Source organism: Lissotriton helveticus, chromosome 2_1 (genome assembly GCF_964261635.1).
Source record: "Lissotriton helveticus chromosome 2_1, aLisHel1.1, whole genome shotgun sequence".
Classification (NCBI taxonomy): domain Eukaryota; kingdom Metazoa; phylum Chordata; class Amphibia; order Caudata; family Salamandridae; genus Lissotriton; species Lissotriton helveticus.
The window spans coordinates 1,676,164,779-1,676,189,594 of record NC_136059.1 but is presented as its reverse complement, the minus strand read 5'-3'; the positions used below and the strand labels follow the sequence as shown (position 1 = coordinate 1,676,189,594).

Here is a 24,816-nt window from a genome sequence, read left to right as displayed (position 1 = left end):
AGCAAATAAACTGCAAAGTAAAAATATGATTCTTTAAAGCGAAGGATAATGCACATTGAGATGGCTTCAATTAGAAATCACCATACAAAGCAAAAGAACTAAATCATAAATGCAGGCATTTAAGCCTACTTGCGTTAAGTGCTCATATGTAACTTTGTCTTACCTGGAGAGTACTAAGAGTTTCATCAAAGGACACAGGTGTTACTGTGCAGATTATGACAGTTTTTGCATTGCCACCCAAGGAATTTTGGAGAATTCTTGTCAGCTTACTGTCTCTGTAATTAATAAACCCTCTGAAGAAAGATATATCAAATTCAATAGTTAGGATGTATCCCATCATGTTTCAAGACAACTAAGTATCTCAACAGTTCAAATACAACTCCAAGAAGGACAAGCAGTATTTTATATACATATACACATATATATATATACACATATACACACACACAAAACACATATATAGTTCAAATTACATTTAAGATATATATACACACACATATATATTCCAAACCAAAGATTTCCAGCACGATTACGGCTTGCCACAGCATGCGCCAGGAATACAATGCACGGACCAGATTTTGCGGTGCTCAGTTATATATATATATATATATATATATATATATATATATATATATATATATATATATATATATATATATATATATATATATATATATACCACAAACACCCCTCCTTGCTGAGAGGAACAGAGGACACCAGGGGAGGGTTTCAGCTGCTTTATTAAAGAACAAACGGCAGACCGGTTTCGGCTGTGTGCCTTCTTCAATGCCTCAGTTTCTATTGCGAGCATTCTGCAAAGTTCCTAAAATACGCCCCTCCTGTCATGTGATCAAGGGCTCACCTGCAATCTATATGCTGGGATTGTGTCACCACAGTTCAATGCCGGACTGCAGCTCCCACAATGCCGCTTGATGGTAAAATACCTGGTTGCAGCAGTAGGCTCGCGGAAAATGCTGGACTAAAGTAGCCTCGGGTCCCCCACTTACAACCAGCCCGTTCTTTCTGCTGCTATAGGGTAACGCACCCACATTGAGCGCTCGAAGGGCTGGGAAACCAGGAACCGGCGTGTGAAGATATATATATATATATATATATATATCACTATACTACTATTATAAAGGAAGAACTTCGAACCTTTGAGGCGGGTAAACTCGGGAACCACAGCGCCAATCCACACACCCGATACATCGTTGTAATTGTCAGGGTGTGCAGATGGACATAGGCTATATACCACAAAAAAATATATGTTCTTTAAAAATAAACGTTAAAAAAAAAGTAGTCCCTTGGAAGTAGCGCCGGCCATGTGCGCCAACGACGTGCGTGCTGACATCATCAGGAGCGCGGGGAGGAGCGGTGAACCGTGAACTTTGGCGGACTGGAGCGGGCTGAGGTACGTGAAGCGCGGGGAGGAGCGGTGAACTTTAGCGGAATGCAGCGGGCTGAGGAAGGTGAAGCGCGGGGAGGAGCGGTAAACTTTGGCGGACTGGAGCGGACCGTGTGCGGCTGATTGGGGCCCTGAAGGTGGCGGTTAACTTTGGAAGGCTGAGGAAGGTAAAGTTTGAGGCTGAGGAGCGGCGGCGCCCGCGGTGGGCTGACGTAGGTGAGTGCGGACAGGAGCGGGGAAGTTTGAGAGCCTGATTGCACCCGGACAAGGTCGGGACGGGCTGCTAGTATATATATATATATATATATATATCCTCTCAATTGTCCCCGTCACAGAGGGAACACTTTTGTTGGTGCCCGCGTTGTGAGACCGGGAGCGTGTCTCAATTGATTTCAAACAACAAAAAGTTCACGCGGCACACTTCTTGGCAGGTAAATCACAGTTTTAATCACTCAGGTCTTCAGCAAAACTCCTACGCGTTTCGAACAAACGTTCTTGGTCACGGCAGTGTTCTACAATTAGTCCTTCTTTCATTTTACATGTTATGCTTTCACCTTGTATCTCATGGCGTGTGATGCATTATGGGCTATGTAGTTTTATTTACAGTTTGGTAACCTTTTCTTTCTATTTTTAACTTTATTTTCAGTTTATATGAGTTGGGCATTTATGTGGGGAGAATTCTAAGGATACAGTCCCAGCTAATACGTATTTGTCCTTTAGTAGGATATTTATTACGTATTATTATGCACTTTTGTGTTTTTAATATCGTTTGCACTTTATGTGCTGCGATCTCAGGGATGTCTGATCCTTAGATTACTTCCAACTCATATTAACTGAAAATAAAGTTAAAAATAAAAAGAAAAGGTTACCAAACTGTAAATAAAACTACATAGCCCATAATGCATCACCGCCATGAGATACAAGGTGAAAGCATAAAATGTAAAATGAAAGAAGGACTAATTGTAGAACACTGCCGTGACCAAGAACGTTTGTTCGAAACGCGTAGGAGTTTTGCTGAAGACCTGAGTGATTAAAACTGTGATTTACCTGCCAAGAAGTGTGCCGCGTGAACTTTTTGTTGTTTGATATATATATATATATATATATATATATATATATATACACACACATACATACATATACACATACATACATACATATACACATACATATATATATATATATATATATATATATATATATATATATATATATATACACACACATACATACATACATACATACATACATACATATATATATATATGTGAGAAGTTGGCCTGATGTGCAGTGCTCACTATTCTAGTGATCACTATATATCAGTCCAAACAACCCGTATTGATGATTGGTTGTAAGTCAACCTTATAGACCAGCTATCCTAGTAGCATGGATACGAGCAGTCTAAGGCTAAGACTCTAGAGGGCGTGTTAAGCCAGCTGTTTTACCATCACATTACCCCTTGAACACCCAGTGAAAGGACACCACACAAGTGTTATGAAAATAAACAGTGTATTTATTAGAATCACAACAACCCTGTACTCTTTATGAGGACAGGGTGCTAGGCACACAACAAAACTCTTACGAAAATACTTAAGTTAGCACAGTATATACAAATGCCCGAGGGGCACGAAAAACCATATACTCTAAAAGTGGAATGCGAAATTACTAGCAGGTAAGTACAGTACTAATAGGCTTTGGAATCGCTAGGACTTGACTAGGGAATCGTTAGATTACTTCTAGGAGACCTAGGGGACTCGGGTGCAGAGTGTGCACTCTCACGCGGGATGCGGGACAAAGTCTATGGAAGCTAGTAAAGTTAAAGTTAGTGTTCACGGTCGAACCCGACCTGGTAGGGAGAAAACGACAGTGGATCCTGACCCTTGGATAGTGAGGCTATGCTGGGGCACCGAAATGCCGAAGTTACCTAGCCCAGGGGCTGCAGCTGCATAGGTCTCAAAAGACGTCGGGAATCCTCGTTGCCGGACCAGGAGCCTGGAAGAAAGATGCTGGCAGGCGACCAGTGAAGAGAGTTCGAGTTGATCCAAGCCTGGATCTGGAAGATGGGTGACACCTGAAAGCAGAGGGGACCAAGTTCGTGACTACTAGCCAGTAGTCAGTGGGCACCAGGAGGGCACCGGATGGTAGTCACCTCGACTAGGTGAGTGGGCGACGCTGGCTCTGCAGATCTCACGGACCAGGAGGCGTTGTCGGCGACCAGGATGGAGAGACGAGCTGTCCCACGATGGACGAAGCTGTCGGCGGCGAAGTTACCCAGGATTGGGCAACAAGCCTTGGCTAATTCAAGCCCACGCGGTGGACTCAAAATGGCGTCTTTAGTTTACCAGGAGGGTCCGGGGTGCTCCTCTTCGGAAAGGGAGCAAGGGCCAGTCTGGAGCAACCAGACCAGCAGCAGTGATGTCGTCGGGCGTCGTTCGGAAGGCCACAAGCCAGCGGGCTAGTAGCCAAACAACGCGGTGAGCAGCAAAAAGCAGAAGGGCCCCACGCCGATCGTGGAGATGCTGGGGGGCTACTCTTCAGTGCTGGAGCTGCTCAGGGTCGGGGCTTCTCGGACCCGAAAGCACTCACCAGGAAATTACTCGGCGGGCTTGCTGTGCAGAAGTCGTGCAGTCTTGGCAATAGTCGGTCCCTTGAGGTCTCGTCGCACTCACGGTTCTCAGCTTGGCTGTAGAGGTGAGTAGAGGTCGGAGGTGCCAGGGAAGCCGGGTCTTGTCGAGCTGGGCAGTCGGATTCCGGAGAAAGGACGTGCAGCAGACCGCAGTGTTCTTGATGGTGCCTGCGGATGCAGGGTGACTACTCCTTAGCCACAAGGGAGAATCTTGAAGAAGGAAATCTTGAAGTCCTTTCGTAGAAAGTCGTGTCTTGATTCCAAAGATGATCTGATTTGGAAGGGGGCCAGTCCCTACCTTTATCTGGGAAAAGGGGGCTGGCACGCGACTAGGTCCTGCCCTATGGGTGGGACCAGGAGGGGGGTGGTTACACCCACTTCCTTGGCGGGCTTTTCCCCAGCACAGGGTCTGGAGTGTCCCTGGAACTGGTTCAAGCCAGCCTATGCACAGTGAGCACCGGGGTGCCACGTGCAGTCACCTTCCTCTGAAGCCCTGCCTACCTACAATACACAAAATCCTGTCTGGGACGGTGCTGGCACCGCCCCTGGCAGGAAACCCTTTGTCCTTATCTCCTGCTCTGGGAGGACTCCCAGCAGCAGGAGGGCAGACTTGTGTCTCGGTGGCAGCATCCATTTTGTGGAGCTGAGGCTCTGTTTGACTTTAACCGGGGTTAGGGGTTACATACATGTCGTGTCCCTCTAGAAGGGTGGAATGCTAACCCCGTCGCCAGAATTGGCGAGGGGTTAGTATTCCAATTCGTATGACACCTTACTCGACATGTTTTGATAAAGCGATACCAGAGTTGGCATATAACCGCGAGGATTATAATGCACTTAAGAGTATATGGTATGCGATATCATGGAAACGGCTAAGGGATGGATCCCGAAAGCCGTAGACAGGCTCAGCTCATGCCAGAGCACCATCTCACACGATTCCAGGCACTCTGCCTTCAGGATTGTTAAGGCCTGCCATAGGTGTGACTGATAGGAGATCTGTGTGTCCATTTTAGGGTTAGATATAGGGATACTATATCTAAAGCAAAGGGTGAGTACACCACCTTGCCCCCAGCTGTCGTGCAGCCAGTTGTGTCAGTTTAGTTAGTCAGCCCAGGGGTGGCATAATACATGCTTCAGCCCTTGGGAGACTTCTGGGTACACCTCAGCCCTGGGTACAGGGACTTGGAGAGGGCCCAGTGCCAATTCAGTACCTGAGTACAATTTGGATAGAGAGAACAGCTAGGCTGTGGGTCTGATTAGCAGGCCCACAGCCAGGGAAAGTCGTAAACCAGTGCAGTAAAAAGCAAAAATCTGGGTGATCATAGGATTGCAGACCCTACTCTCCTACAATATACATATATATACACATATATACATATATACATATATACATATATACATATATACATATATACATATATACACACACATATATACATACATACACATATATACATACACATATATACATACACATATATACATACACATATATATACACATATATATATATATATATATATATACACATACACACACACACACACACACACACACACACACACACACACACACACACATACATACATACATATACACATGTACATATATACACGCCTACATATATACACACATATATAGTTCAAATTACCGTTGAGAACATTTCAATTAAAGCATTACATTATAAACTAAAAAAAAATTAAAACACTAATTCACAATTTAGTCAACTGAATTAACTACAACTCCAGCGACTGCCATGCAGTGTTAACAGAAGTATGACTTCTGAAATTGCATTGATGACATCAATGAAGTTATAGAACACGTTATGAGCCATATAATATATTAATTGATAAGTAGTACATGGGCAGGGTGCAAGTTATAGTTACTTCAGTTAACTAAAACTGGTGAATTTCAGAAGCATTTTGAGTTTCAAATATAACTTTGAACTGAAATTTTTAGCACAACTTAAATGACCCTATAAACGTTGCCATTTTTAGTGAATGTCTAAGGTTTTCTTAATGTAAAGTAAGATATTGTAACATTTCCTAACTATATCACTTTTTTCCACTTAATTTCTAGGGTTTTTTTAAACATAAAGTAATATTTTATTACTATATCTTACTGGGGTAACCCCATGCTGCGCACGGCCTATGGCCATGTCCTGCCCCCAGCCCCCCTTCACTGTGCATGGCCTTTTGCCAGTGCGCAGAGTAGGTTTAGCCACAGGGCTTGGCTATGGCCACACTCTACTCTTAATTCACCATGCGCGGTCAACCTCCCTCGCCGCACAGCACTGCTTCTACCCTCAAATATCATTTTTGACATGTTCGATGACTGCATTGACAATATCACATATGATATCTGAAAATTACATCATTGATAACACTGTGCATGGGGGTGTTTGAGTGAAGTTACTGGAGATAACTATTGTGACGAAATTAGGGTGTATTATATAGTGTGGTTGTGAGACCTCACCATGTAGTATACCATCAACACCCTTAGGACCAGTCATGTTTCGTTTGTTAAACCTTAGCTCAACTCTGGGTACCTGAGGCTCTGAGCAGTCAGGCTTATACAAAGGAACACGTGTAAAGCATTTAAACAGCACCAAAACAATTGAACAAGAAACAAACAAGACAATCTAGCAATCCAACATCAATTAATACAATTAGATTACATTTTTATACACCAAAAGTAAAAAACATCCGCTGGAAGGCCCAGATATATAAACTTGAAAAGCATAGTAAATGTCAACCTTTCACGTAACCGCAAACAAGCATCGGCTAATGCAACAAATCTGACACTTAGAAACTTATTCAAGAAAGTCTTGGGTAAGTGGTAATAAAGTTACTTGGATTTACTTTGGATGACCAACACCAGCAGAGAACCAGTTAAAGGGACCAGCAAGCAGGGCTGGCACCTGGTGCAACAATCTTTTTAGGCACCCACACCTTATTCCCCCATGGCCTCCTCCTCCGATTCCCTCACTACCACCTTGCAAAAGGGCCCCTCATCTCTCTATAGCCTCTTCCTCACAAACATTTTATTTATTTTAAAGCGCTGGTAAAGGCGGACTTTACTAATCCACTCAGCTACCCACATAAAATAGAGATATGTTCTTTGCAGCAGGCATATTAACCCTCTGCTTTACTTTGTGTCAAAACTGCCATTAGACAAAACACTAACCTATCTCCCTAGAGGAGTCTTTCTGGGACTACTCCTTGGTCCACAGGTTTGGTGAGACTATCCTGGCCACAAGGGTTGACGCACCTTGCAGTTCTCTCGAGCTCGGCAGAAGTACCGTCTCCACTGGGCGACCAGTCGCCTTGTACAGTGGTTTCAGCAGTTTCTGACTTTTGGCTGTAACTTACCTTCTGGGGGACCCAGCTGAACGCCGACAATTCACCCAGGTCCAGCAGACTCGGGTGCAACTTTGGAGCATTTGGTCTTGGTCCTTTAGGCAGCACAGGGCAAGGAGTTAAGATCAGGAGACTTCAGCTACCACCTCACCAGGCATGATACCTCAGCAGTTGTGGCCCAGTACTGAGAAAAGGATTTCAGCCAACTGACCCTTGGAGTCTCTGGTTTCTGGCAAGGTTCTGGAGAATGCTTCTCTACAAGCAGGAAACAGCAGGCATAGTCCTTTCCTTTCCTAGCCTCAAGGTGCTGTAGATGCACTCCAACTTTCATGCACCATCTCTTTGCCGAGTCCTCGGTCCTCTACACCAATCCAATGAGATTCGAGTTCAGGGTGCCAGGAGAGCCCTTCTTATCCTCAGGGGAGGTCGCGGTCACTAGCCAATTGGCTACTAGGTCTTCTCCCTCCAGATTAGTAGTTCCTGTGAACTGTGGCATCTAAGAAATCTGAAGGTTCCCCTACTCGGAGGGGAACAAACCGATGCACAGCATGTAGACCTTGGTCTTATTCACTAAACGTTTTTGATGAAAAACAATCTGATTGTTGGATTATCAAGTGTTTTATTCTTCACATGGTATGTTAGTATTCATCTGTGTATTATACATCAAAAGCAATTTGCTGGGTAATCCATAATTCAATCATTATAATCCATTATAATCCAAAACATAAATTCCCGATGCATTTCGGGCAGACGCCCTTTCTCAAGGGAAATGCTCTACAAAAAAGAAACAAATTAAACCAAAATTAATAATATGCAGGCGGTTCAATATTCGACCGAATGGCAGCGTGTTGAAGGCTTCAACACGCTGCCATTCGGTCGAATATTGAACCGCCTGCATATTAATTTTGGTTTAATTTGTTTCTTTTTTGTAGAGCATTTCCCTTGAGAAAGGGCGTCTGCCCGAAATGCATCGGGAATTTATGTTTTGGATTATAATGGATTATAATGATTGAATTATGGATTACCCAGCAAATTGCTTTTGATGTATAATACACAGATGAATACTAACATACCATGTGAAGAATAAAACACTTGATAATCCAACAATCAGATTGTTTTTCATCAAAAACGTTTAGTGAATAAGACCAAGGTCTACATGCTGTGCATCGGTTTGTTCCCCTCCGAGTAGGGGAACCTTCAGATTTCTTAGCTCTTGTGCCTTCACTGTTTGGTACAGACAGTGTTCATCCGAGTGCACGCTACAATTCATTACAACCGTATCAACTCAAGTTTACCTACGCTGTGAGAGTGCCCACTTAAACTAGATTCTCAACTGTGGCATCTAGTTATCCCCCAAAGTTAGATTCTGCCCACTTCCAAACTGGCACCACCCCACTCTGCGTACTGATCTCCCTAGACCAACCCAGAGATGCGGCTACCGGGGGGCTACACACCTGAAAAAAGTGACTGACTGCACCTGTTCTCCCTCTATCCCAAGTGCCAGCCGGTCTAACTAAACAATAGGGCATCCACTCTCAAAAGTGTTGGCCATTTACCCTTCAAAAGTCAGCTTCCTCTTTTAGGCTAACACCCATGTGGCTTCCTGCCAGGGAGAGTGAACACCTCTCCCCACAAAGGCTTCCATTGTGCACTTTCCTGGGAGTCATTTACACAACTCCCCAGTGGGGTAGAAAGCCGTCTCGGGGACAGGCCCGGTGTGACCATAGTCAAGCACGGGAAACTTTGGGCAACAAAGAGTTAACTATTTAAAAATTGCATGTAGCAACAAGTTACATTTCAACTTGTGCATGAAGTCAGGCTTAATGTAACAAATTGTTTGATACTAACTCTGGTTGCCCCAATCAGATGTTCATACAGCTGAGGGTTAAGCATGTAACCCTCTACTTGCCAATGGAGCTTCCAGTCCCTTTCCTAGTAAAACCAGTAATTTGGTGTTTTTACTGCCAGAAAATGTAAAACGCATGTTCTGTCTTTTACATATGCTGCACCCTGCCTTAGGGCTTGGAGGGCCTGGTGCAGGGGTGACTTACAAATATTGGAAAATAAGGTTTGTGCTTTGCCATTGGTTTAATTTACAAAGTCGAGTGAGCAGTGAAAACTACTCTCCCAAGCTGCAAAGGCAGACGGGGAGACATGTTTTTCCTATGTCAGACCCAGAGTGGCACAAGCAGTGCTGCTATCCCTAGGGTGACTCTATAACTTACAGGCCCTGGGTATCATATACTAGGGACTTACAAGTAAGTTAGCTTATGCCAACTGGGTATAAGCCAATCAAACATACACATTTTAAGTTCAGGGCACAGGCACTGGGGTCTGGTTAGAAGGCCTCTGTGCACTCTCAACTTAGAAAAACCGCCTTCATCAGCACAAAACTATATGAATGACCCTACAAACAAGCACTGGCATAGCCAAAAGATCTCGCTTGGGGACCTTATAAGTATTTAGTTATGCAGCACAAAATCTTTAGTGCAACAACATGAACTGTTGCATGGCTAAACACTTATAGGGGCCCAAAGGTGAGACCTATTGGCAATGCCAATGCTTGTTTAACATTCAATTTGCCTACATTTCTACTTTATTGAAAACTTTGCACTGTGATATTTTTAACGTCTGTACTTTTATGCATTCAGAAAAATACGAATGAAGTGATGTTAATTGATTGAACTCTGCGACTCACACATTGTGCAAAAGTATGAAAGTCACCTGTGCACAAGTATAAAGTCACCAGTGCACAAGTATGAAAGTCTCCTGGTCTAACTCTGTGACTCATGCGAAGCCTGTTTGCTTTAAGAGTTGTGTGCTCTGCGACAGGCATAAAATGTTTGCAAAAAATACAATAAAAATAATCGTAATAATCATAACAATTTATATAGACCATTGATACACCACCCATCACAAACTAATTGGCAAATTAACTTACTCATGAGTTACTATCCTGCTCTCAGGTGTGAGGTGTTTTATGTGCACTCTGGGCTGTGCGGTGCTCTGAGTGCATGAATGAATTCACTGGCCGCTGCTCAGCGAGCTGCACTATCTGCCCCCAACCAATCCTTCCCCGGTGGGAAACCGACCGCGGTGCTGCAGGCTAATAAACGTTAGTTAATTTGATAAAGCCATCCCAGGGTGACTTCCCACAGCCCCCCCCCCCCCAACCCTGTAATTAGAAACAGCTTGCGCTACCCAGGGCTGCAAAAGTGTGTTTTATTCACTGCATCTAACTGGGGGAGTAGGGGCTATAAATGAAGAAAAAGTTGCGTTTCATGATCCAGATAAAAGGGATTTTATTTGCATGTTTTCCACGTTCAGCTACATCCTCGTAGACCTCTTATAACAAGCGGTCTCCCCTGTTACTGCTATACGGAGTCGGAGTCACAGCAAAAAGAAAATAGTTTTCAAAGTTCACGTCGGGTGAGCACTTTCTGGTCACAACACACTAATAAAGGTGATTAGAAAGTGCCCTATTTCTGATAAAAATAAAATATACTTCAAAGAAAAACAAATGAATGCTAAAAAAAACATAGTAACAACACTACAAAGAAGAAAATGTACACTTCCAACAAGACTGGCAGAAACCAAGGAAACCAGTTTGACGAGGAGAGGAGGAAGCAGCAGGGGCAGGGGAGAGAAGAGGGGGTCTGCGCGCCTGTTTCCCTTGCGGTAGCGAGCAGGAGCACCATCTGTTTGAAAGTTAATTATAAACAGATGGTTTCAAAGCTTGCACCCGCAAGGGAATCACCAAACATGCACGTGTTGCCATTGAAAGCAACGCAAAGCGTGCATGTTTTTGGCAGAAAAAGCGAATTGATTCCTAAAGGTCTCCTCCTATGCAGCGCATGCGCGCTGCGTAGGCGAGACCTAAAAAGGACAAATCCTTATAACTATGAATGGTGAATCTCAGTTTTGCTTCTTTAAATGCTAAACTTTAACTGATATGTTCACCTAACTAGAACGTCCCTTTAACCATTGTTTTTAGGTCTCGCCTAGGCAGCGCATGCACGGTCTCGGAGACGTGCTGTATTCAGGTATGGACTTGAAGCTATGCCTATTTCCCGCCCATCTTTTCAGTTGGTTCCGGTTACTGTCCAGTCTATATAGTTGCTTTTGATTTGTGAATAGGCTTAGTAGTCCCTCCTTAGTCCTGCTTTTTCTGCTTTTGTAACCTCCCGCGAGGACTGGCAATTTTACGTATGTACTAATGATGTTCTCAGCATGCATCATTTACAGTCTGTGAGGACTATTTTCTTAAATGAGCTTCTCCTACCTGCTGTTGCTGGCACACTTTTCGCTTCCCCAGCTAACACACACAGCATTGTTTCCTGCTCATTGTCAGACGTTTAGAGGGCACAGGTTCTGCTCTGTGCACACTCCCCACTCTGCTTATTTTAAACAGCATGGCACGCACTGCTCTTTTTCTTATGTGCAACTTGTAGAAACTGCATAAAACACTTTAAAAGCAAGCCACGTTTTTTTTTTTTTTTTAAAAGCAGCACAGCGCATATTCACGCATTTATTTATATTTTCAACCGCGCATATTTTAATTTCGGCACACCGCACTTTATTTTTCAGCCGTGCATAATGGTTTAATTTTAGCAGCACGGCATGCCGCGCTGCCACTTAAACAATAGTGGCCAAAATGACTTGTGTCCCTAAAAAGCAAAAGAACAATACTTCGCCATTATATTTATTGAGTACGTCGGAACAGTTGACCATTCCAAGATGGCTTTTTTTTTTTTAACAGGTTCACAATTTGAGGCTCGCGCAGGCTTGTCGAAGGCTTCTAAAAAGGTGATCAGACGGAGTCAGAGGTACCAGTGGGGTGGCTGATATTTTGGCAATAGTATGATCCACTCGACTATTGTGTATTTGTTTTATAGGATGACCTGAGGTCCGATCTGAGTATATGGATAAGTCCTTGTGTTTGTTGTAGAATAAAGATAAAACCACTATACCCAGGCGGTGTCCTCTGCAATATGTAACTTTGCACCTCACCTAATTAAACTTTGAGCTACTTACCTCTGTGCAGTGCAGCGCATGCACCTGGGGCACAGCATGCTTCCCATACATGTAAAAACCAAACAAATCCTTACATGTTTTGCTCTATATCCTGCATAATAAATTTCCAGTTCTTTGTGACTGAGAGCAGGGGTGACTGCAAGAAGTAGTTTTCTGGGGGCTCAAGACTGTACCAGCAGGCAGTGGACCTTGTGGACTTCGGTGACCCAAAGACATTTGCATTGTCAAATGAATATCAGGCGTGAGCTTCTCCCAAAATGTCGCTTGCAAACTTTCTTTGTCCTTATTTAATCAACTTCAGTGCTCTAATCTCAGCAATTGTTCCACCTGGTTGGAGTTTCTGCTTGAATGCCCCTAGTTTCTTGTGTAACTACTGTGTAGGACGGTGGATATCTGACTGTATGGTTACCCCAACTTTTTGCCTAGTGTTTTGCTGGTTTTCGACTTAGTTGGCCTGGGATCCTGCTATCCAAAGCCCCAGGCTATCTGCTCGCCCTATAAAATGGACTCCATGTACTTTAAGCACATAACAGATTGGGTATTGGGTCATCTCTGTGAGCCCCTGTATAGTGTACCATAGGTACCCAGGGCATAGGTGCATCCAAAGCCTACTGGGGGCTGCAGCATGTATTATGCCACCCCTGGCTGGCCAACTAAACTGACACCACAGGCTGATCACTCAGCTTGGGTAAGGTGGTGTAATGACCCCTTACTTAGATATAGTATATCTATATCTACCTTGTACATAGACACATAGTAATCTATAAGTCACTCCTATGGCAGGCCTTAATCCTGGAGGCAGAGTGCTTGGTTTTATGTGAGAGGGTGCCCTAGCATGAGCTGAGCCCCTCTGCAGCTTGCGGAACCATCTCCTTATAGCTATTCTATGATATAGCCATACCATATACTCTTAAGTGCATTATAATCCTCGCGGTTAATGCTAACTTTAGTTTGGCTTTATCAAAACATGTCGAGTAAGGTGTCAAACACTTTGGAATACAACCCCCCCCCCCCCGCCCAATTCTGGCGGCGGGATAGCATTCCACCCTTCTAGAGGGGAAAAGACATGTATGTTACTGTTTTACCCTGTTAAAGTTAAACAGAGCCTCTGCATCACAAAATGGATGCTGCTGCCACAGACACAAGTCTGACCTCCTGCTGCGGGGGGAAACTCTAGCAAGGGAGGCCTGGACAATAGGTTTCCTGTCAAGGGAGGTGCCAGCACCTCCCCAGACAGACCGTAGTGTATTGGGGCAGGGTGGGTTGAATGGAAAGATGCTTTTCCAGACACTGCCTGGGGCACACAAGGTGCTCCATGCATAGCCCGGTTCAAACCAGTTGTTGGGGCACTCCAGCCCCGCTCTGGTGCGAAACTGGACAAAGGGGAAGAGATGTAACCACCCCCTTCCAGGTCCACCCATAGGAGGAACCTAGGAGGTAATCTAGCATATTTTCTCAGTATAAAGATAGGTGCTGTGTCCCTAGGACTTTAGATTATCCTGGAACGAAACTCTGATATCAAACTCTTGGACCTTCGACGTTCTATTCTGACTAGAAGACTGAAGACATCTCCCTTGTGGTCAAGGAGTGACCACCCTGTGCAAACAGGTACCACCAGTAACTTGCCGGTCTGCTTTGTTGACGATCCCGACGGAACCCGAAGACTCAGCGACACAGGAAGAAAACAAGTTACTTACCTGTAACTTTGGTTCCCCAGTATTGGTAACTTTCATAGATTCCCATGCTTTGTATCATTCCCCGACGTCGGAATGGGAGCCTCGGTAAAATAAAAAATACCATAGTAGTAAGCACAAAGTGAAAAAATAGGCCTAGGCCTCATCTCATTTGGAGCTTATCCACCTCTTTTTGTAAAAGAGACCAAATTCTTGCAGTAGCCAATCAGAGTAGCCTCACCCCATAGAACCTTCCTGAGAGAGCCTCAGATTTTCGTAGCCGTGTGAACAGCAACATCATTGGATAATAAGGCTGAGCTTTCCCAGGGGAGGAGGGCGGGCGCATGGGAATCTATGAAAGTTACCAATACTGGGGAACCAAAGTTACAGGTAAGTAACTTGTTTTCTTGCCCAGGTATTGGAACTTTCATAGATTCCCATGCTTTGTATCTGAATAGCTAGCAGTAAAGAGAAAAGCATATTTTGTAAACGTCATACGTAATTCTGGTAAGAAAACAGAACACATTTGCATCACAAAGCAGAACAAGTAATACAAAATATGCAATAAAGGAAGGCGGGATAGTAAGGAAAGCTCACCGACTTATTGGAAAAGATTCCTCAAGACAGCCTGGCCCACTGCCGCATCCTCTTTCACAGAAGAATCCAAGCAGTAGTGGCGAGTGAAGGTGTGGACACTGCTCCATGTCGCCGCTCTACATATGTCCTTGATCGGGACACCTGAGAACAGAGCCACAGATGAAGCCATTGATCTCGTAGGATGCGCACAAACTGTTCGCTGAAGAGGTTTTCCCGCTTCTCGATGGCAAAACTGGATTGCGCTGGAAATCCACCGGGAAATGCAGCGTTTAGAAATTGGACAACCCTTACGTGGAGCACTGTATGAAACAAAAAGCTGGGAAGATTTCCTGAACAGTCTTGTGCGCTCCAAGTAGAACTTGAGACATCTGTGAATGTCCAAAGAATGCAGAGCCCTCTCTGCTGGCGTGGAGGGTCGCGGGAAGAAGGACTTTAAGATCACCGGCTCATTCAGATGAAATTCTATGGGGACCTTAGGAATAAATTTAGGATTTGTCCGCAGGATGAGAACCTCATTTTTAAATTGTAGAAAAGGTTCCTAAATCGTGAAAGCCTGGAGCTCACTAACCCTTCTAGCCGATGTCAGGGCCAAGAGAAGAGTCAGTTTCCATTAAACAAACTTCATGTCCGCCCTATGAATAGGCTCAAATGGGGCCTTCATTAGATGCGATAGTACCAAATTAAGATGCCAGGCTGGCGGTGGAGGCCGGACTGGTGGAAAAACCCTGAACAAACCTTTCAGGAATTGTTTAATGATCCTCGCAGACCAAAGGGAAGGACCTGATGACGATCGTCTAAATCTAGATATGGCAGCTAGATGTACTTTTATAGAAGAATGAGCCAATCCAGATTTCGCAAGAGAAAGGATGTAAGGCAAAAGTTGGTGTGGTGCAGAAGTATATGGATGTAGACCTTGTCTCTGACACTAAAGGCAGAATCTCTTCCACTTTGCCCGATAGGTTTTATTCGTACTTGGCGCTCGGGCCTGAGCTAAAATGTCTTTGCATTCTCCTGAAAGATTTGAACCCTGGAACTCTGAACTCAGGAGCCACGCTGTCAATTGAAGTAACTTCAGGTCTGGATGCAGAACCTGCCCGTGAGCCATTGTTAACAGTGTTGGAACAGGACGCAGGAGAATTGGTTGATCTTGGGAGAGCAGAAGAAGCTCTGTGTACCAGAACTGCCTGGGACATGCTGGTGCAATCAGAATCATTCTGCATGGCTCCGCTTTGAGCTTGCGGATCAGCCTCGGGATTAGCGGAATAGGGGAAAAGGCGTAAACAAATGCGCCGTACGGGGCAATCAAAAGCGCATTCCCCAAGGATCCCTGATGGTGAAGCCTGCTTGCGTAGGACTGGCATTTGGCGTTCTGAGGAGTCGCAAACAGATCGATGGTTGGGGTCCCCCAACGATGAAACAGTTCGTTCAGAACAGTCTGGTCCAGTTCCCATTCGTGGCTGACATTCCTTTGGCGACTCAAAGCGTCTGCTGTGGCATGGAGTCTGCCCGCCAGATGTTCCGCTGACAGAGTGATATTGTGTTGGATCACCCAATTCCAAAGCTTCTGTGCCTCCTTCGACAGGGTGCCAGATCTCGTTCCGCCCTGCTTGTTTATGTAGTGCATGGCCGTGGTGTTGTCTGTACGAACCAGCACGGCACGGGGTTGCGGATCCTCGGAAGGAAAGCCTGTAAGGCTAGACGAATGGCCATAAGCTCCAGTAGATTGATATGGAACTTAACTTGGACTGAGCTCCAATGACCACTAACTTTCAGTTCTTGGAGGACCACTCCCCATCCCTCCATGGAAGCATCTGTTGTTAATACCATGGGAGCTGGAGGAAGTTGGAATGGCAAGCCCACTGAAAGATTGTCTTTTAGCAACCACCAGCTGCCTGCCTTTCGCATTCCCGGAGTAATGACTATCTTGTCGTCGAAGGAGCCTGTCACCTGACGCCATTGCTTGTCCAACTGTTCCTGCAGTGGACGCATCCGTCCACTGCAGGAACAGTGGACTGGGATGTAGTCACGGCCGATGCTTCATGTCCTTCACAAGAGGTGATCACGTCTTCGGTAGTGGCAGCAGCAGTGCTGAAGCGCTGTAGACAACAGACATGGGGCTGCGATGTGGGGCTGCGATGTGAGACGGGCGATGAGTCATGCTCTTCACAAGTGGTGGCCTCAGCCACAGAACAGGCAGCGGCATCAGAGATCAAGTCAGAGTCTGCGACGCAGTAGTCTGGACACCAGGGTTTACAATGTCGTCAAGGTGGTGCGTCTTGCTCTTCACAAGCGGTTCCTTCAGTGAAGGCAGAAGTGTTGATGACGGCGGTGAAGTGGTTTCTCTTGGTTTCAAGCACACAACTCCGTTCCAAGGGACCAGGACCGTTTTGGCACCTCTTCGCAACGCAGGACTCTCAGCAGAGGAGCCCTAGTGCTGGAAACTAGTTGTAGATAAAGTATTTTCTGGCCCTGAGACTTCCAATAGGAGGCAAGCACACAAAAGCCCTTGGATTGCAGGATGTAGAAAGTAAAGTCAAGTACTTTCACTGCTCAAGATAGAAGCAGCAAGCAGAAGGCCAACACGGCAAAGCAAAACAGCAAAGTGGCAGTCACTCCTGACAGCTTATCCAGCTCTGCTTCAAAGCCGGGTCTCCTCAGTCCATAAGTGTTCTGAAGTTACGGCTTCATTACTTATACCAGTTTCTGCCTTTCAAGTACGTAAACTTCAAAAGAAAGTCTTTGTAGTGTGCAGGACTTTGCCTTTTTCTTGACCTGGCTCCAGACACACTACAGAGGGAGGCAAGGCACAGCTCCATTCAGGTGTCAGTGACAACTACTCCTCCCACAGCTCTAGCTCCCTTTGTAGGGCTGTCTAGAGTGATTGCACAACAGACCATTATCAACCAAATCCAGACGTTTATTCTACATACAGGCACAGAACGGTTAAGCAAGAAAATGAAAGTGGCATTTACAACCATACAATTTAAAAACCATCTTCACTAAAAGACACATTTTTAAAGTGTGACTTGAGCGACCCTAAACTCCAGATCGCCATCTGTTCCCAATTGGAATTTACACTTATAAGCTTACTAGTAAATTAAATATGCTAATAATGGATATTCAATCACAGATACTGTTTACACAGGGAGCACTGGACAGCAGTGGTAAAGTGTCCAAATCCCTAAAACCAGCAAAAACCAAGTGGAGAATACAGTAAAAAAAAAAAAAAAAAAAAAAAAGAGGTGCTTAGAAGCAAAAAGACGGGAACATGCCAAAGATGCCAAGTCTAACAATATCCATTCACACATCAATACAATCACTCATGTGCCCACTCACTCATCTTTATAGCCACTCTCAAAAAATAATTGCTGTTAAAAACAGCCACTCACGTACCCACTCACTTATACAGCTACTCACACACCCATACAGCCACTCAGACACAGAATCTTCCATATTGATACAGACTGCCACAGTCCCACTCAGATGACATTAGAAACAGTATCACCCTCAATCCCCAATGCCACAGCAGGTATATAGTAATCCGATCACAAGGAACCACAAAAGATAAAAACCCCTATCCCTGACCTTAGTGTAACCATTTTACACGTTTGAGGTGTTAAACAGATGACCTGCTAATGTGAAATAGGACGAAAACGTTCTGCTGCAAAGTTCCTGTACAGAAACGTATCTTAAAACAATACATGTGAACTAATGTTGACCAGAGTTAAAATGTATTTTGTTATTTTTTTAAACAATTCCATTGCTGGCTAAAGTACGCTAAATATTGCCCCCCATTAAATAGGTGTGTAAGCCAAGCCCTTTTTCTCCAGCTGAATGATATTTAATTTTTTTTTCTATTAATCTGTATGAGAAAAAAAACACTGCAGATTTTATCAACATTTAAAACAGTGTCAAATACTGTATTGAGAGAAAGAACATACTTTTGTTTGAAAGAAATCATTAGTATAACAATGCAACGTTTTTTGGGATATGATGCATGTAACCAATAAAAATGGCTCAACAAAAAGTCTGAGAATCCACGAAATATCCAATAAAACTGGAAAACCGAATGGGTCATTTTTCACAGCTTTCTACTTTTGTCATTTTTATCAATTTAACCAATTTAACCAATCTATGTAGGACCTCTAATGCTCTTAGTTTTCTTAAGTGCATTTGTGTTTGGTTATTAATCACACACATACTACATGTATTTCTCCGAAGAAAGCCTAGCAGCTTAACCCAAACCACCAAGGTTGAACCAGGGAATACTCACATAAATGCAATCAGTTTCGAGGGTCAAATTGTTTGGGCCTTGCAGGAGTTCAATTACTGCTCAAATTAAGACAGTGCACCCCCCTCCTATAAAGCTGATCAATCTGATTTTCTACAAAATAATAACCCAAAACACCCTTTACACCACCACATAAATTTCAGTCTGGCCGACTGCAAGCAGCTAAAGAACAGATACTCCTAATGGAGGTAGATTCACTTTCCCTGCTCATTACCACTAATAAACAAGCATTGGAAATGCAATAGGTCTCGCAGCATTAGAGTTAGTGCTTTTAGAATTGTTTATGGGTTTTTTGTTGTAAATCTTTAGCATTTTTATTTCTTGTAGCCAATGCTAAAGAATTACAAATCAAAAAAGCCATAAACAATTGTAAAAGCTTTAACTAAAAATCCTCTGAGACCTATTGCACTGTGTGAGGGTGAGGTGTTGAGGGTGGGTGAGGGTGAGGGTGGGTGAGGGTGAGGTGTTGAGGGTGAGGGTGGGTGAGGGTGAGGTGTTGAGGGTGAGGGTGGGTGAGGGTGAGGTGTTGAGGGTGAGGGTGGGTGAGGGTGAGGGTGGGTGAGGGTGAGGGTGGGTGAGGGTGAGGGTGGGTGAGGGTGAGGGTGGGTGAGGGTGAGGGTGGGTGAGGGTGAGGGTGGGTGAGGGTGAGGGTGGGTGAGGGTGAGGGTGGGTGAGGGTGAGGGTGGGTGAGGGTGAGGGAGGGTGAGGGTGAGGGTGGGTGAGGGTGAGGGAGGGTGAGGGTGAGGGAGGGTGAGGGTGAGGGTGGGTGAGGGTGAGGGTGGGTGAGGGTGAGGGAGGGTGAGGGTGAGTGAGGGTGAGGGTGGGTGAGGGTGGGTGAGGGTGGGTGAGGGTGGGTGAGGGTGGGTGAGGGTGGGTGAGGGTGGGTGAGGGTGAGGGTGGGTGAGGGTGGGTGAGGGTGAGGGTGGGTGAGGGTGAGGGTGGGTGAGGGTGAGGGTGGGTGAGGGTGAGGGTGGGTGAGGGTGAGGGTGAGGGAGGGTGAGGGTGAGGGAGGGTGAGGGTGAGGGTGGGTGAGGGTGGGTGAGGGTGAGGGTGGGTGAGGGTGAGGGTGGGTGAGGGTGGGTGAGGGTGGGTGAGGGTGGGTGAGGGTGAGGGTGGGTGAGGGTGAGGGTGGGTGAGGGTGGGTGAGGGTGGGTGAGGGTGGGTGAGGGTGGGTGAGGGTGAGGGTGGGTGAGGGTGGGTGAGGGTGAGGGTGGGTGAGGGTGAGGGTGGGTGAGGGTGAGGGTGGGTGAGGGTGAGGGTGGGTGAGGGTGGGTGAGGGTGAGGGTGGGTGAGGGTGGGTGAGGGTGAGGGTGGGTGAGGGTGAGGGTGAGGGTGGGTGAGGGTGAGGGTGGGTGAGGGTGAGGGTGGGTGAGGGTGAGGGTGGGTGAGGGTGGGTGGGTGAGGGTGGGTGAGGGTGGGGGTGGGTGAGGGTGAGGGTGGGGTGGGTGAGGGTGAGGGTGGGTGAGGGTGAGGGTGGGTGAGGGTGAGGGTGGGTGAGGGTGGGTGAGGGTGAGGGTGGGTGAGGGTGAGGGTGGGTGAGGGTGAGGGTGGGTGAGGGTGAGGGTGGGTGAGGGTGAGGTGTTGAGGGTGGGTGAGGGTGAGGGTGGGTGAGGGTGGGTGAGGGTGAGGGTGGGTGAGGGTGAGGGTGGGTGAGGGTGAGGGTGGGTGAGGGTGAGGGTGGGTGAGGGTGAGGGTGGGTGAGGGTGGGTGAGGGTGGGTGAGGGTGGGTGAGGGTGAGAGTGAGTGAGGGTGAGGGTGAGGGTGAGGGTGGGTGAGGGTGAGGGTGGGTGAGGGTGAGGGTGGGTGAGGGTGGGTGAGGGTGGGTGAGGGTGGGTGAGGGTGGGTGAGGGTGGGTGAGGGTGGGTGAGGGTGAGGGTGGGTGAGGGTGAGGGTGGGTGAGGGTGAGGGTGGGTGAGGGTGAGGGTGGGTGAGGGTGAGGGTGGGTGAGGGTGAGGTGTTGAGGGTGGGTGAGGGTGAGGGTGGGTGAGGGTGAGGGTGGGTGAGGGTGAGGGTGGGTGAGGGTGAGAGTGGGTGAGGGTGAGGGTGGGTGAGGGTGAGGGTGAGGGTGAGGGTGAGGGTGGGTGAGGGTGGGTGAGGTGGGTGAGGGTGGGTGGGTGAGGGTGGGTGAGGGTGAGGGTGGGTGAGGGTGAGGGTGGGTGAGGGTGAGGGTGGGTGAGGGTGAGGGTGGGTGAGGGTGAGGGTGGGTGGGGTGAGGGTGAGGGTGGGTGAGGGTGGGTGAGGGTGGGTGAGGGTGGGTGAGGGTGGGTGAGGGTGGGTGAGGGTGAGGGTGGGTGAGGGTGAGGGTGGGTGAGGGTGAGGGTGGGTGAGGGTGAGGGTGGGTGAGGTGGTGGGTGAGGGTGGGTGAGGGTGGGTGAGGGTGAGGGTGGGTGAGGGTGAGGGTGGGTGAGGGTGAGGGTGGGTGAGGGTGAGGGTGGGTGAGGGTGAGGGTGGGTGAGGGGGTGAGGGTGGGGGTGGGTGAGGGTGGGTGAGGGTGGGTGAGGGTGTGAGTGTGAGGGTGAGGGTGGGTGAGGGTGAGGGTGGGTGAGGGTGAGGGTGGGTGAGGGTGAGGGTGGGTGAGGGTGAGGGTGAGGGTGGGTGAGGGTGAGGGTGGGTGAGGGTGAGAGGGAGGGTGGGTGAGGGTGAGGGTGGGTGAGGGTGAGAGTGAGGGTGGGTGAGGGTGAGGGTGGGTGAGGGTGAGAGTGAGGGTGGGTGAGGGTGAGGGTGGGTGAGGGTGAGGGTGGGTGAGGGTGGGTGAGGGTGAGTGTGGGTGGGTGAGGGTGAGGGTGGGTGAGGGGTGGGTGAGGGTGAGGGTGGGTGAGGGTGGGTGAGGGTGAGGGTGGGTGAGGGTGAGGGTGGGTGAGGGTGAGGGTGGGTGAGGGTGAGGGTGGGTGAGGGTGGGTGAGGGTGAGAGTGGGTGAGGGTGGGTGAGGGTGAGGGTGGGTGAGGGTGAGGGTGGGTGAGGGTGAGGGTGGGTGAGGGTGGGTGAGGGTGGGTGAGGGTGAGGGGGGTGAGGGTGAGGTGTGGGGTGGGTGAGGGTGAGGGTGGGTGAGGGTGAGGTGAGGGTGGGGTGAGGGTGAGGGTGGGTGAGGGGTGAGGGAGGGTGAGGGTGGGTGAGAGTGAGTGAGGGTGAGGTGTTGAGGGTGGGTGAGGGTGAGGGTGGGTGAGGGTGAGAGTGAGTGAGGGTGAGGTGTTGAGGGTGGGTGAGGGTGAGGGTGGGTGAGGGTGAGGTGGTTGAGGGTGGGTGAGGGTGAGAGTGAGTGAGGGTGAGGTGTGAGGGTGGGGTGAGGGTGAGGGTGAGGGTGGGTGAGGGTGAGGGGTGGGTGAGGGTGGGTGAGGGTGGGGTGAGGGTGGGTGAGGGTGGGTGAGGGTGGGTGAGGGTGAGGGTGGGTGGGGTGAGGGTGAGGGTGGGTGAGGGTGAGGGTGGGTGAGGGTGAGTGAGGGTGAGGGTGGGTGAGGGTGAGGGTGAGGGTGGGTGAGGGTGAGGGTGGGTGAGGGTGAGGGTGGGTGAGGGTGAGGGTGGGTGAGGGTGAGGGTGGGTGAGGGTGAGGGTGGGTGAGGGTGAGGGTGGGTGGGGTGAGGGTGGGTGAGGGTGGGTGAGGGTGAGGGTGGGGTGAGGGGGTGAGGGTGGGTGAGGGTGAGGGTGGGTGAGGGTGAGGGTGGGTGGGTGAGGGTGAGGGTGGGTGAGGGTGGGTGAGGGTGAGGTGGGTGAGGGTGGGGTGAGGGTGAGGTGAGGGTGGGTGAGGTGAGGGTGGTGAGGGTGAGAGTGAGGGTGGGTGAGGGTGGGTGAGGGTGGGTGAGGGTGAGGTGAGGGTGGGTGAGGGTGAGGGTGGGTGAGGGTGAGGTGGGGTGAGGGTGAGGTGGGTGAGGGTGAGTGTGGGTGGGTGAGGGTGAGGGTGGGTGAGGGTGGGTGAGGGTGAGGGTGGGTGAGGGTGAGGGTGGGTGGGTGTGGGTGAGGGTGGGTGGGGTGAGGGTGGGTGAGGGTGAGGTGGGTGGGTGAGGGTGAGGGTGGGTGAGGGTGGGTGAGGGTGAGGGTGGGTGAGGGTGAGGGTGGGTGAGGGTGAGGGTGGGTGAGGTGGGTGAGGGTGAGGTGGGTGAGGGTGGGTGAGGGTGAGGGTGGGTGAGGGTGAGGTGGGTGAGGGTGGGTGAGGGTGAGGTGGGTGAGGGTGGGTGAGGGTGGGTGAGGGTGAGGGTGGGTGAGGGTGGGTGAGGGTGAGGGTGGGTGAGGGTGAGGGTGGGTGAGGGTGAGAGGGTGGTGGGTGTGGGTGGGTGAGGGTGGGTGAGGGTGGGTGAGGGTGAGGGTGGGTGAGGGTGAGGTGTGAGGGTGGGTGAGGGTGAGGGTGGTGAGGGTGGGTGAGGGTGGGTGAGGGTGGGGTGGGGGTGAGGGTGGGTGAGGGTGGAGGGTGGGTGAGGGTGAGGGTGGGTGGGTGAGGGTGGGTGGGGTGAGGTGGGTGAGGGTGGGGTGGGTGAGGGTGAGGGTGGGTGAGGGTGAGGGTGGGTGAGGGTGGGTGAGGGTGGTGAGGGTGGGGTGGGTGAGGGTGGGTGGGGTGAGGTGGGTGAGGGTGGGTGAGGGTGAGGGTGGGTGAGGGTGGGGTGGGGTGAGGGTGGGTGGGTGGTGGGGTGGGTGGGGTGGGTGAGGGTGAGGGTGGGTGAGGGTGGGTGAGGGTGAGGGTGGGTGGGGTGAGGTGTGAGGGTGGGTGGGGTGAGGGTGGTGGGGGGTGAGGGTGGGGTGGGTGGGGGGTGGGGTGAGGGTGGGTGAGGGTGGGTGGGGTGAGGGTGAGGGGTGGGTGGGTGGGTGGGTGAGGTGTGGGGTGGGGTGGGTGAGGGTGAGGGTGGGGTGGGTGGGGGGTGGGTGGGTGGGGTGGGGTGGGTGTGGGGTGGGGTGGAGGGTGGGTGAGGGTGTGGGGGTGGGGTGAGGGTGGGTGGGGTGGGGTGGGGGTGGGGTGAGGGTGGGTGGGTGAGGTGTGGGTGGGGTGGGGTGGGGTGGGGTGGGTGTGGGTGAGGGTGGGTGGGGTGGGTGGGGGTGGGTGGGGTGGGGTGGGTGAGGGGGTGTGGGGGTGGGGTGAGGGTGGGGTGGGTGGGGGGTGGGGTGGGTGGGGTGGGGGTGGGGTGGGGGTGGGTGGGTGGGTGGGTGGGGTGGGTGGGGTGGGGTGGGGTGGGGTGGGGTGGGGTGGTGGGGTGGGTGGGTGAGGGTGGAGGGTGGGTGTGGGGGGTGGGTGGTGGGGTGGGGTGGGGTGGGGGGTGGGTGGGGTGGGTGGGGTGGGTGGGGTGGGGGTGGGTGGGGGTGGGGTGGGTGAGGGTGAGGGTGGGTGGGGTGGGGTGGGGGTGGGGTGGGTGGGGTGGTGGGTGGGGTGGGGTGTGGGTGGGGTGGGGTGGGTGGGTGGGTGGGGTGTGGGTGTGAGGGTGGGGTGGGTGAGGGTGGGGGTGGGGGTGGGTGGGTGGGGTGGGGGGGTGTGGGGTGGGTGGGGGTGGGGTGGGTGGGTGGGGGTGGGGTGGGGGTGGGTGGGGTGGGTGGGGGTGGGGGGGTGGGTGGGGGTGGGTGGGGGTGGGGGTGGGTGGGTGGTGGGGTGGGGGGTGAGGGTGGGGTGAGGGGTGTGGTGGTGGGTGAGGGTGGTGAGGGGTGGTGGGTGGGGTGAGGGTGGGTGGGGGGTGAGGGTGGGTGGGGGTGAGGGGTGGGTGAGGGTGAGGTGGGTGTGGGTGAGGGGTGGGTGTGGGTGAGGGTGGGGGTGGGTGGGGGTGGGTGAGGGTGGGGTGGGGGTGTGGTGAGGGTTGAGGGTGAGGGTGGGGTGGGTGTAGGGTGAGGGGGTGGGTGAGGGTGAGGGTGGGTGAGGGTGAGG

General features: G+C 49.8%; 1 protein-coding gene across 1 annotated transcript in view; it reads right to left on the bottom strand.

Moving 5' to 3' along the window:
* Window positions 1–24,816, bottom strand: part of LOC144818836 (uncharacterized) — a 1,999,126-nt gene that overhangs the window by 1,799,333 nt on the left and 174,977 nt on the right. The window contains 1 exon segment of the mRNA XM_078676624.1: window positions 164–293. Coding sequence (XP_078532750.1) covers window positions 164–293 — 130 coding nt within the window.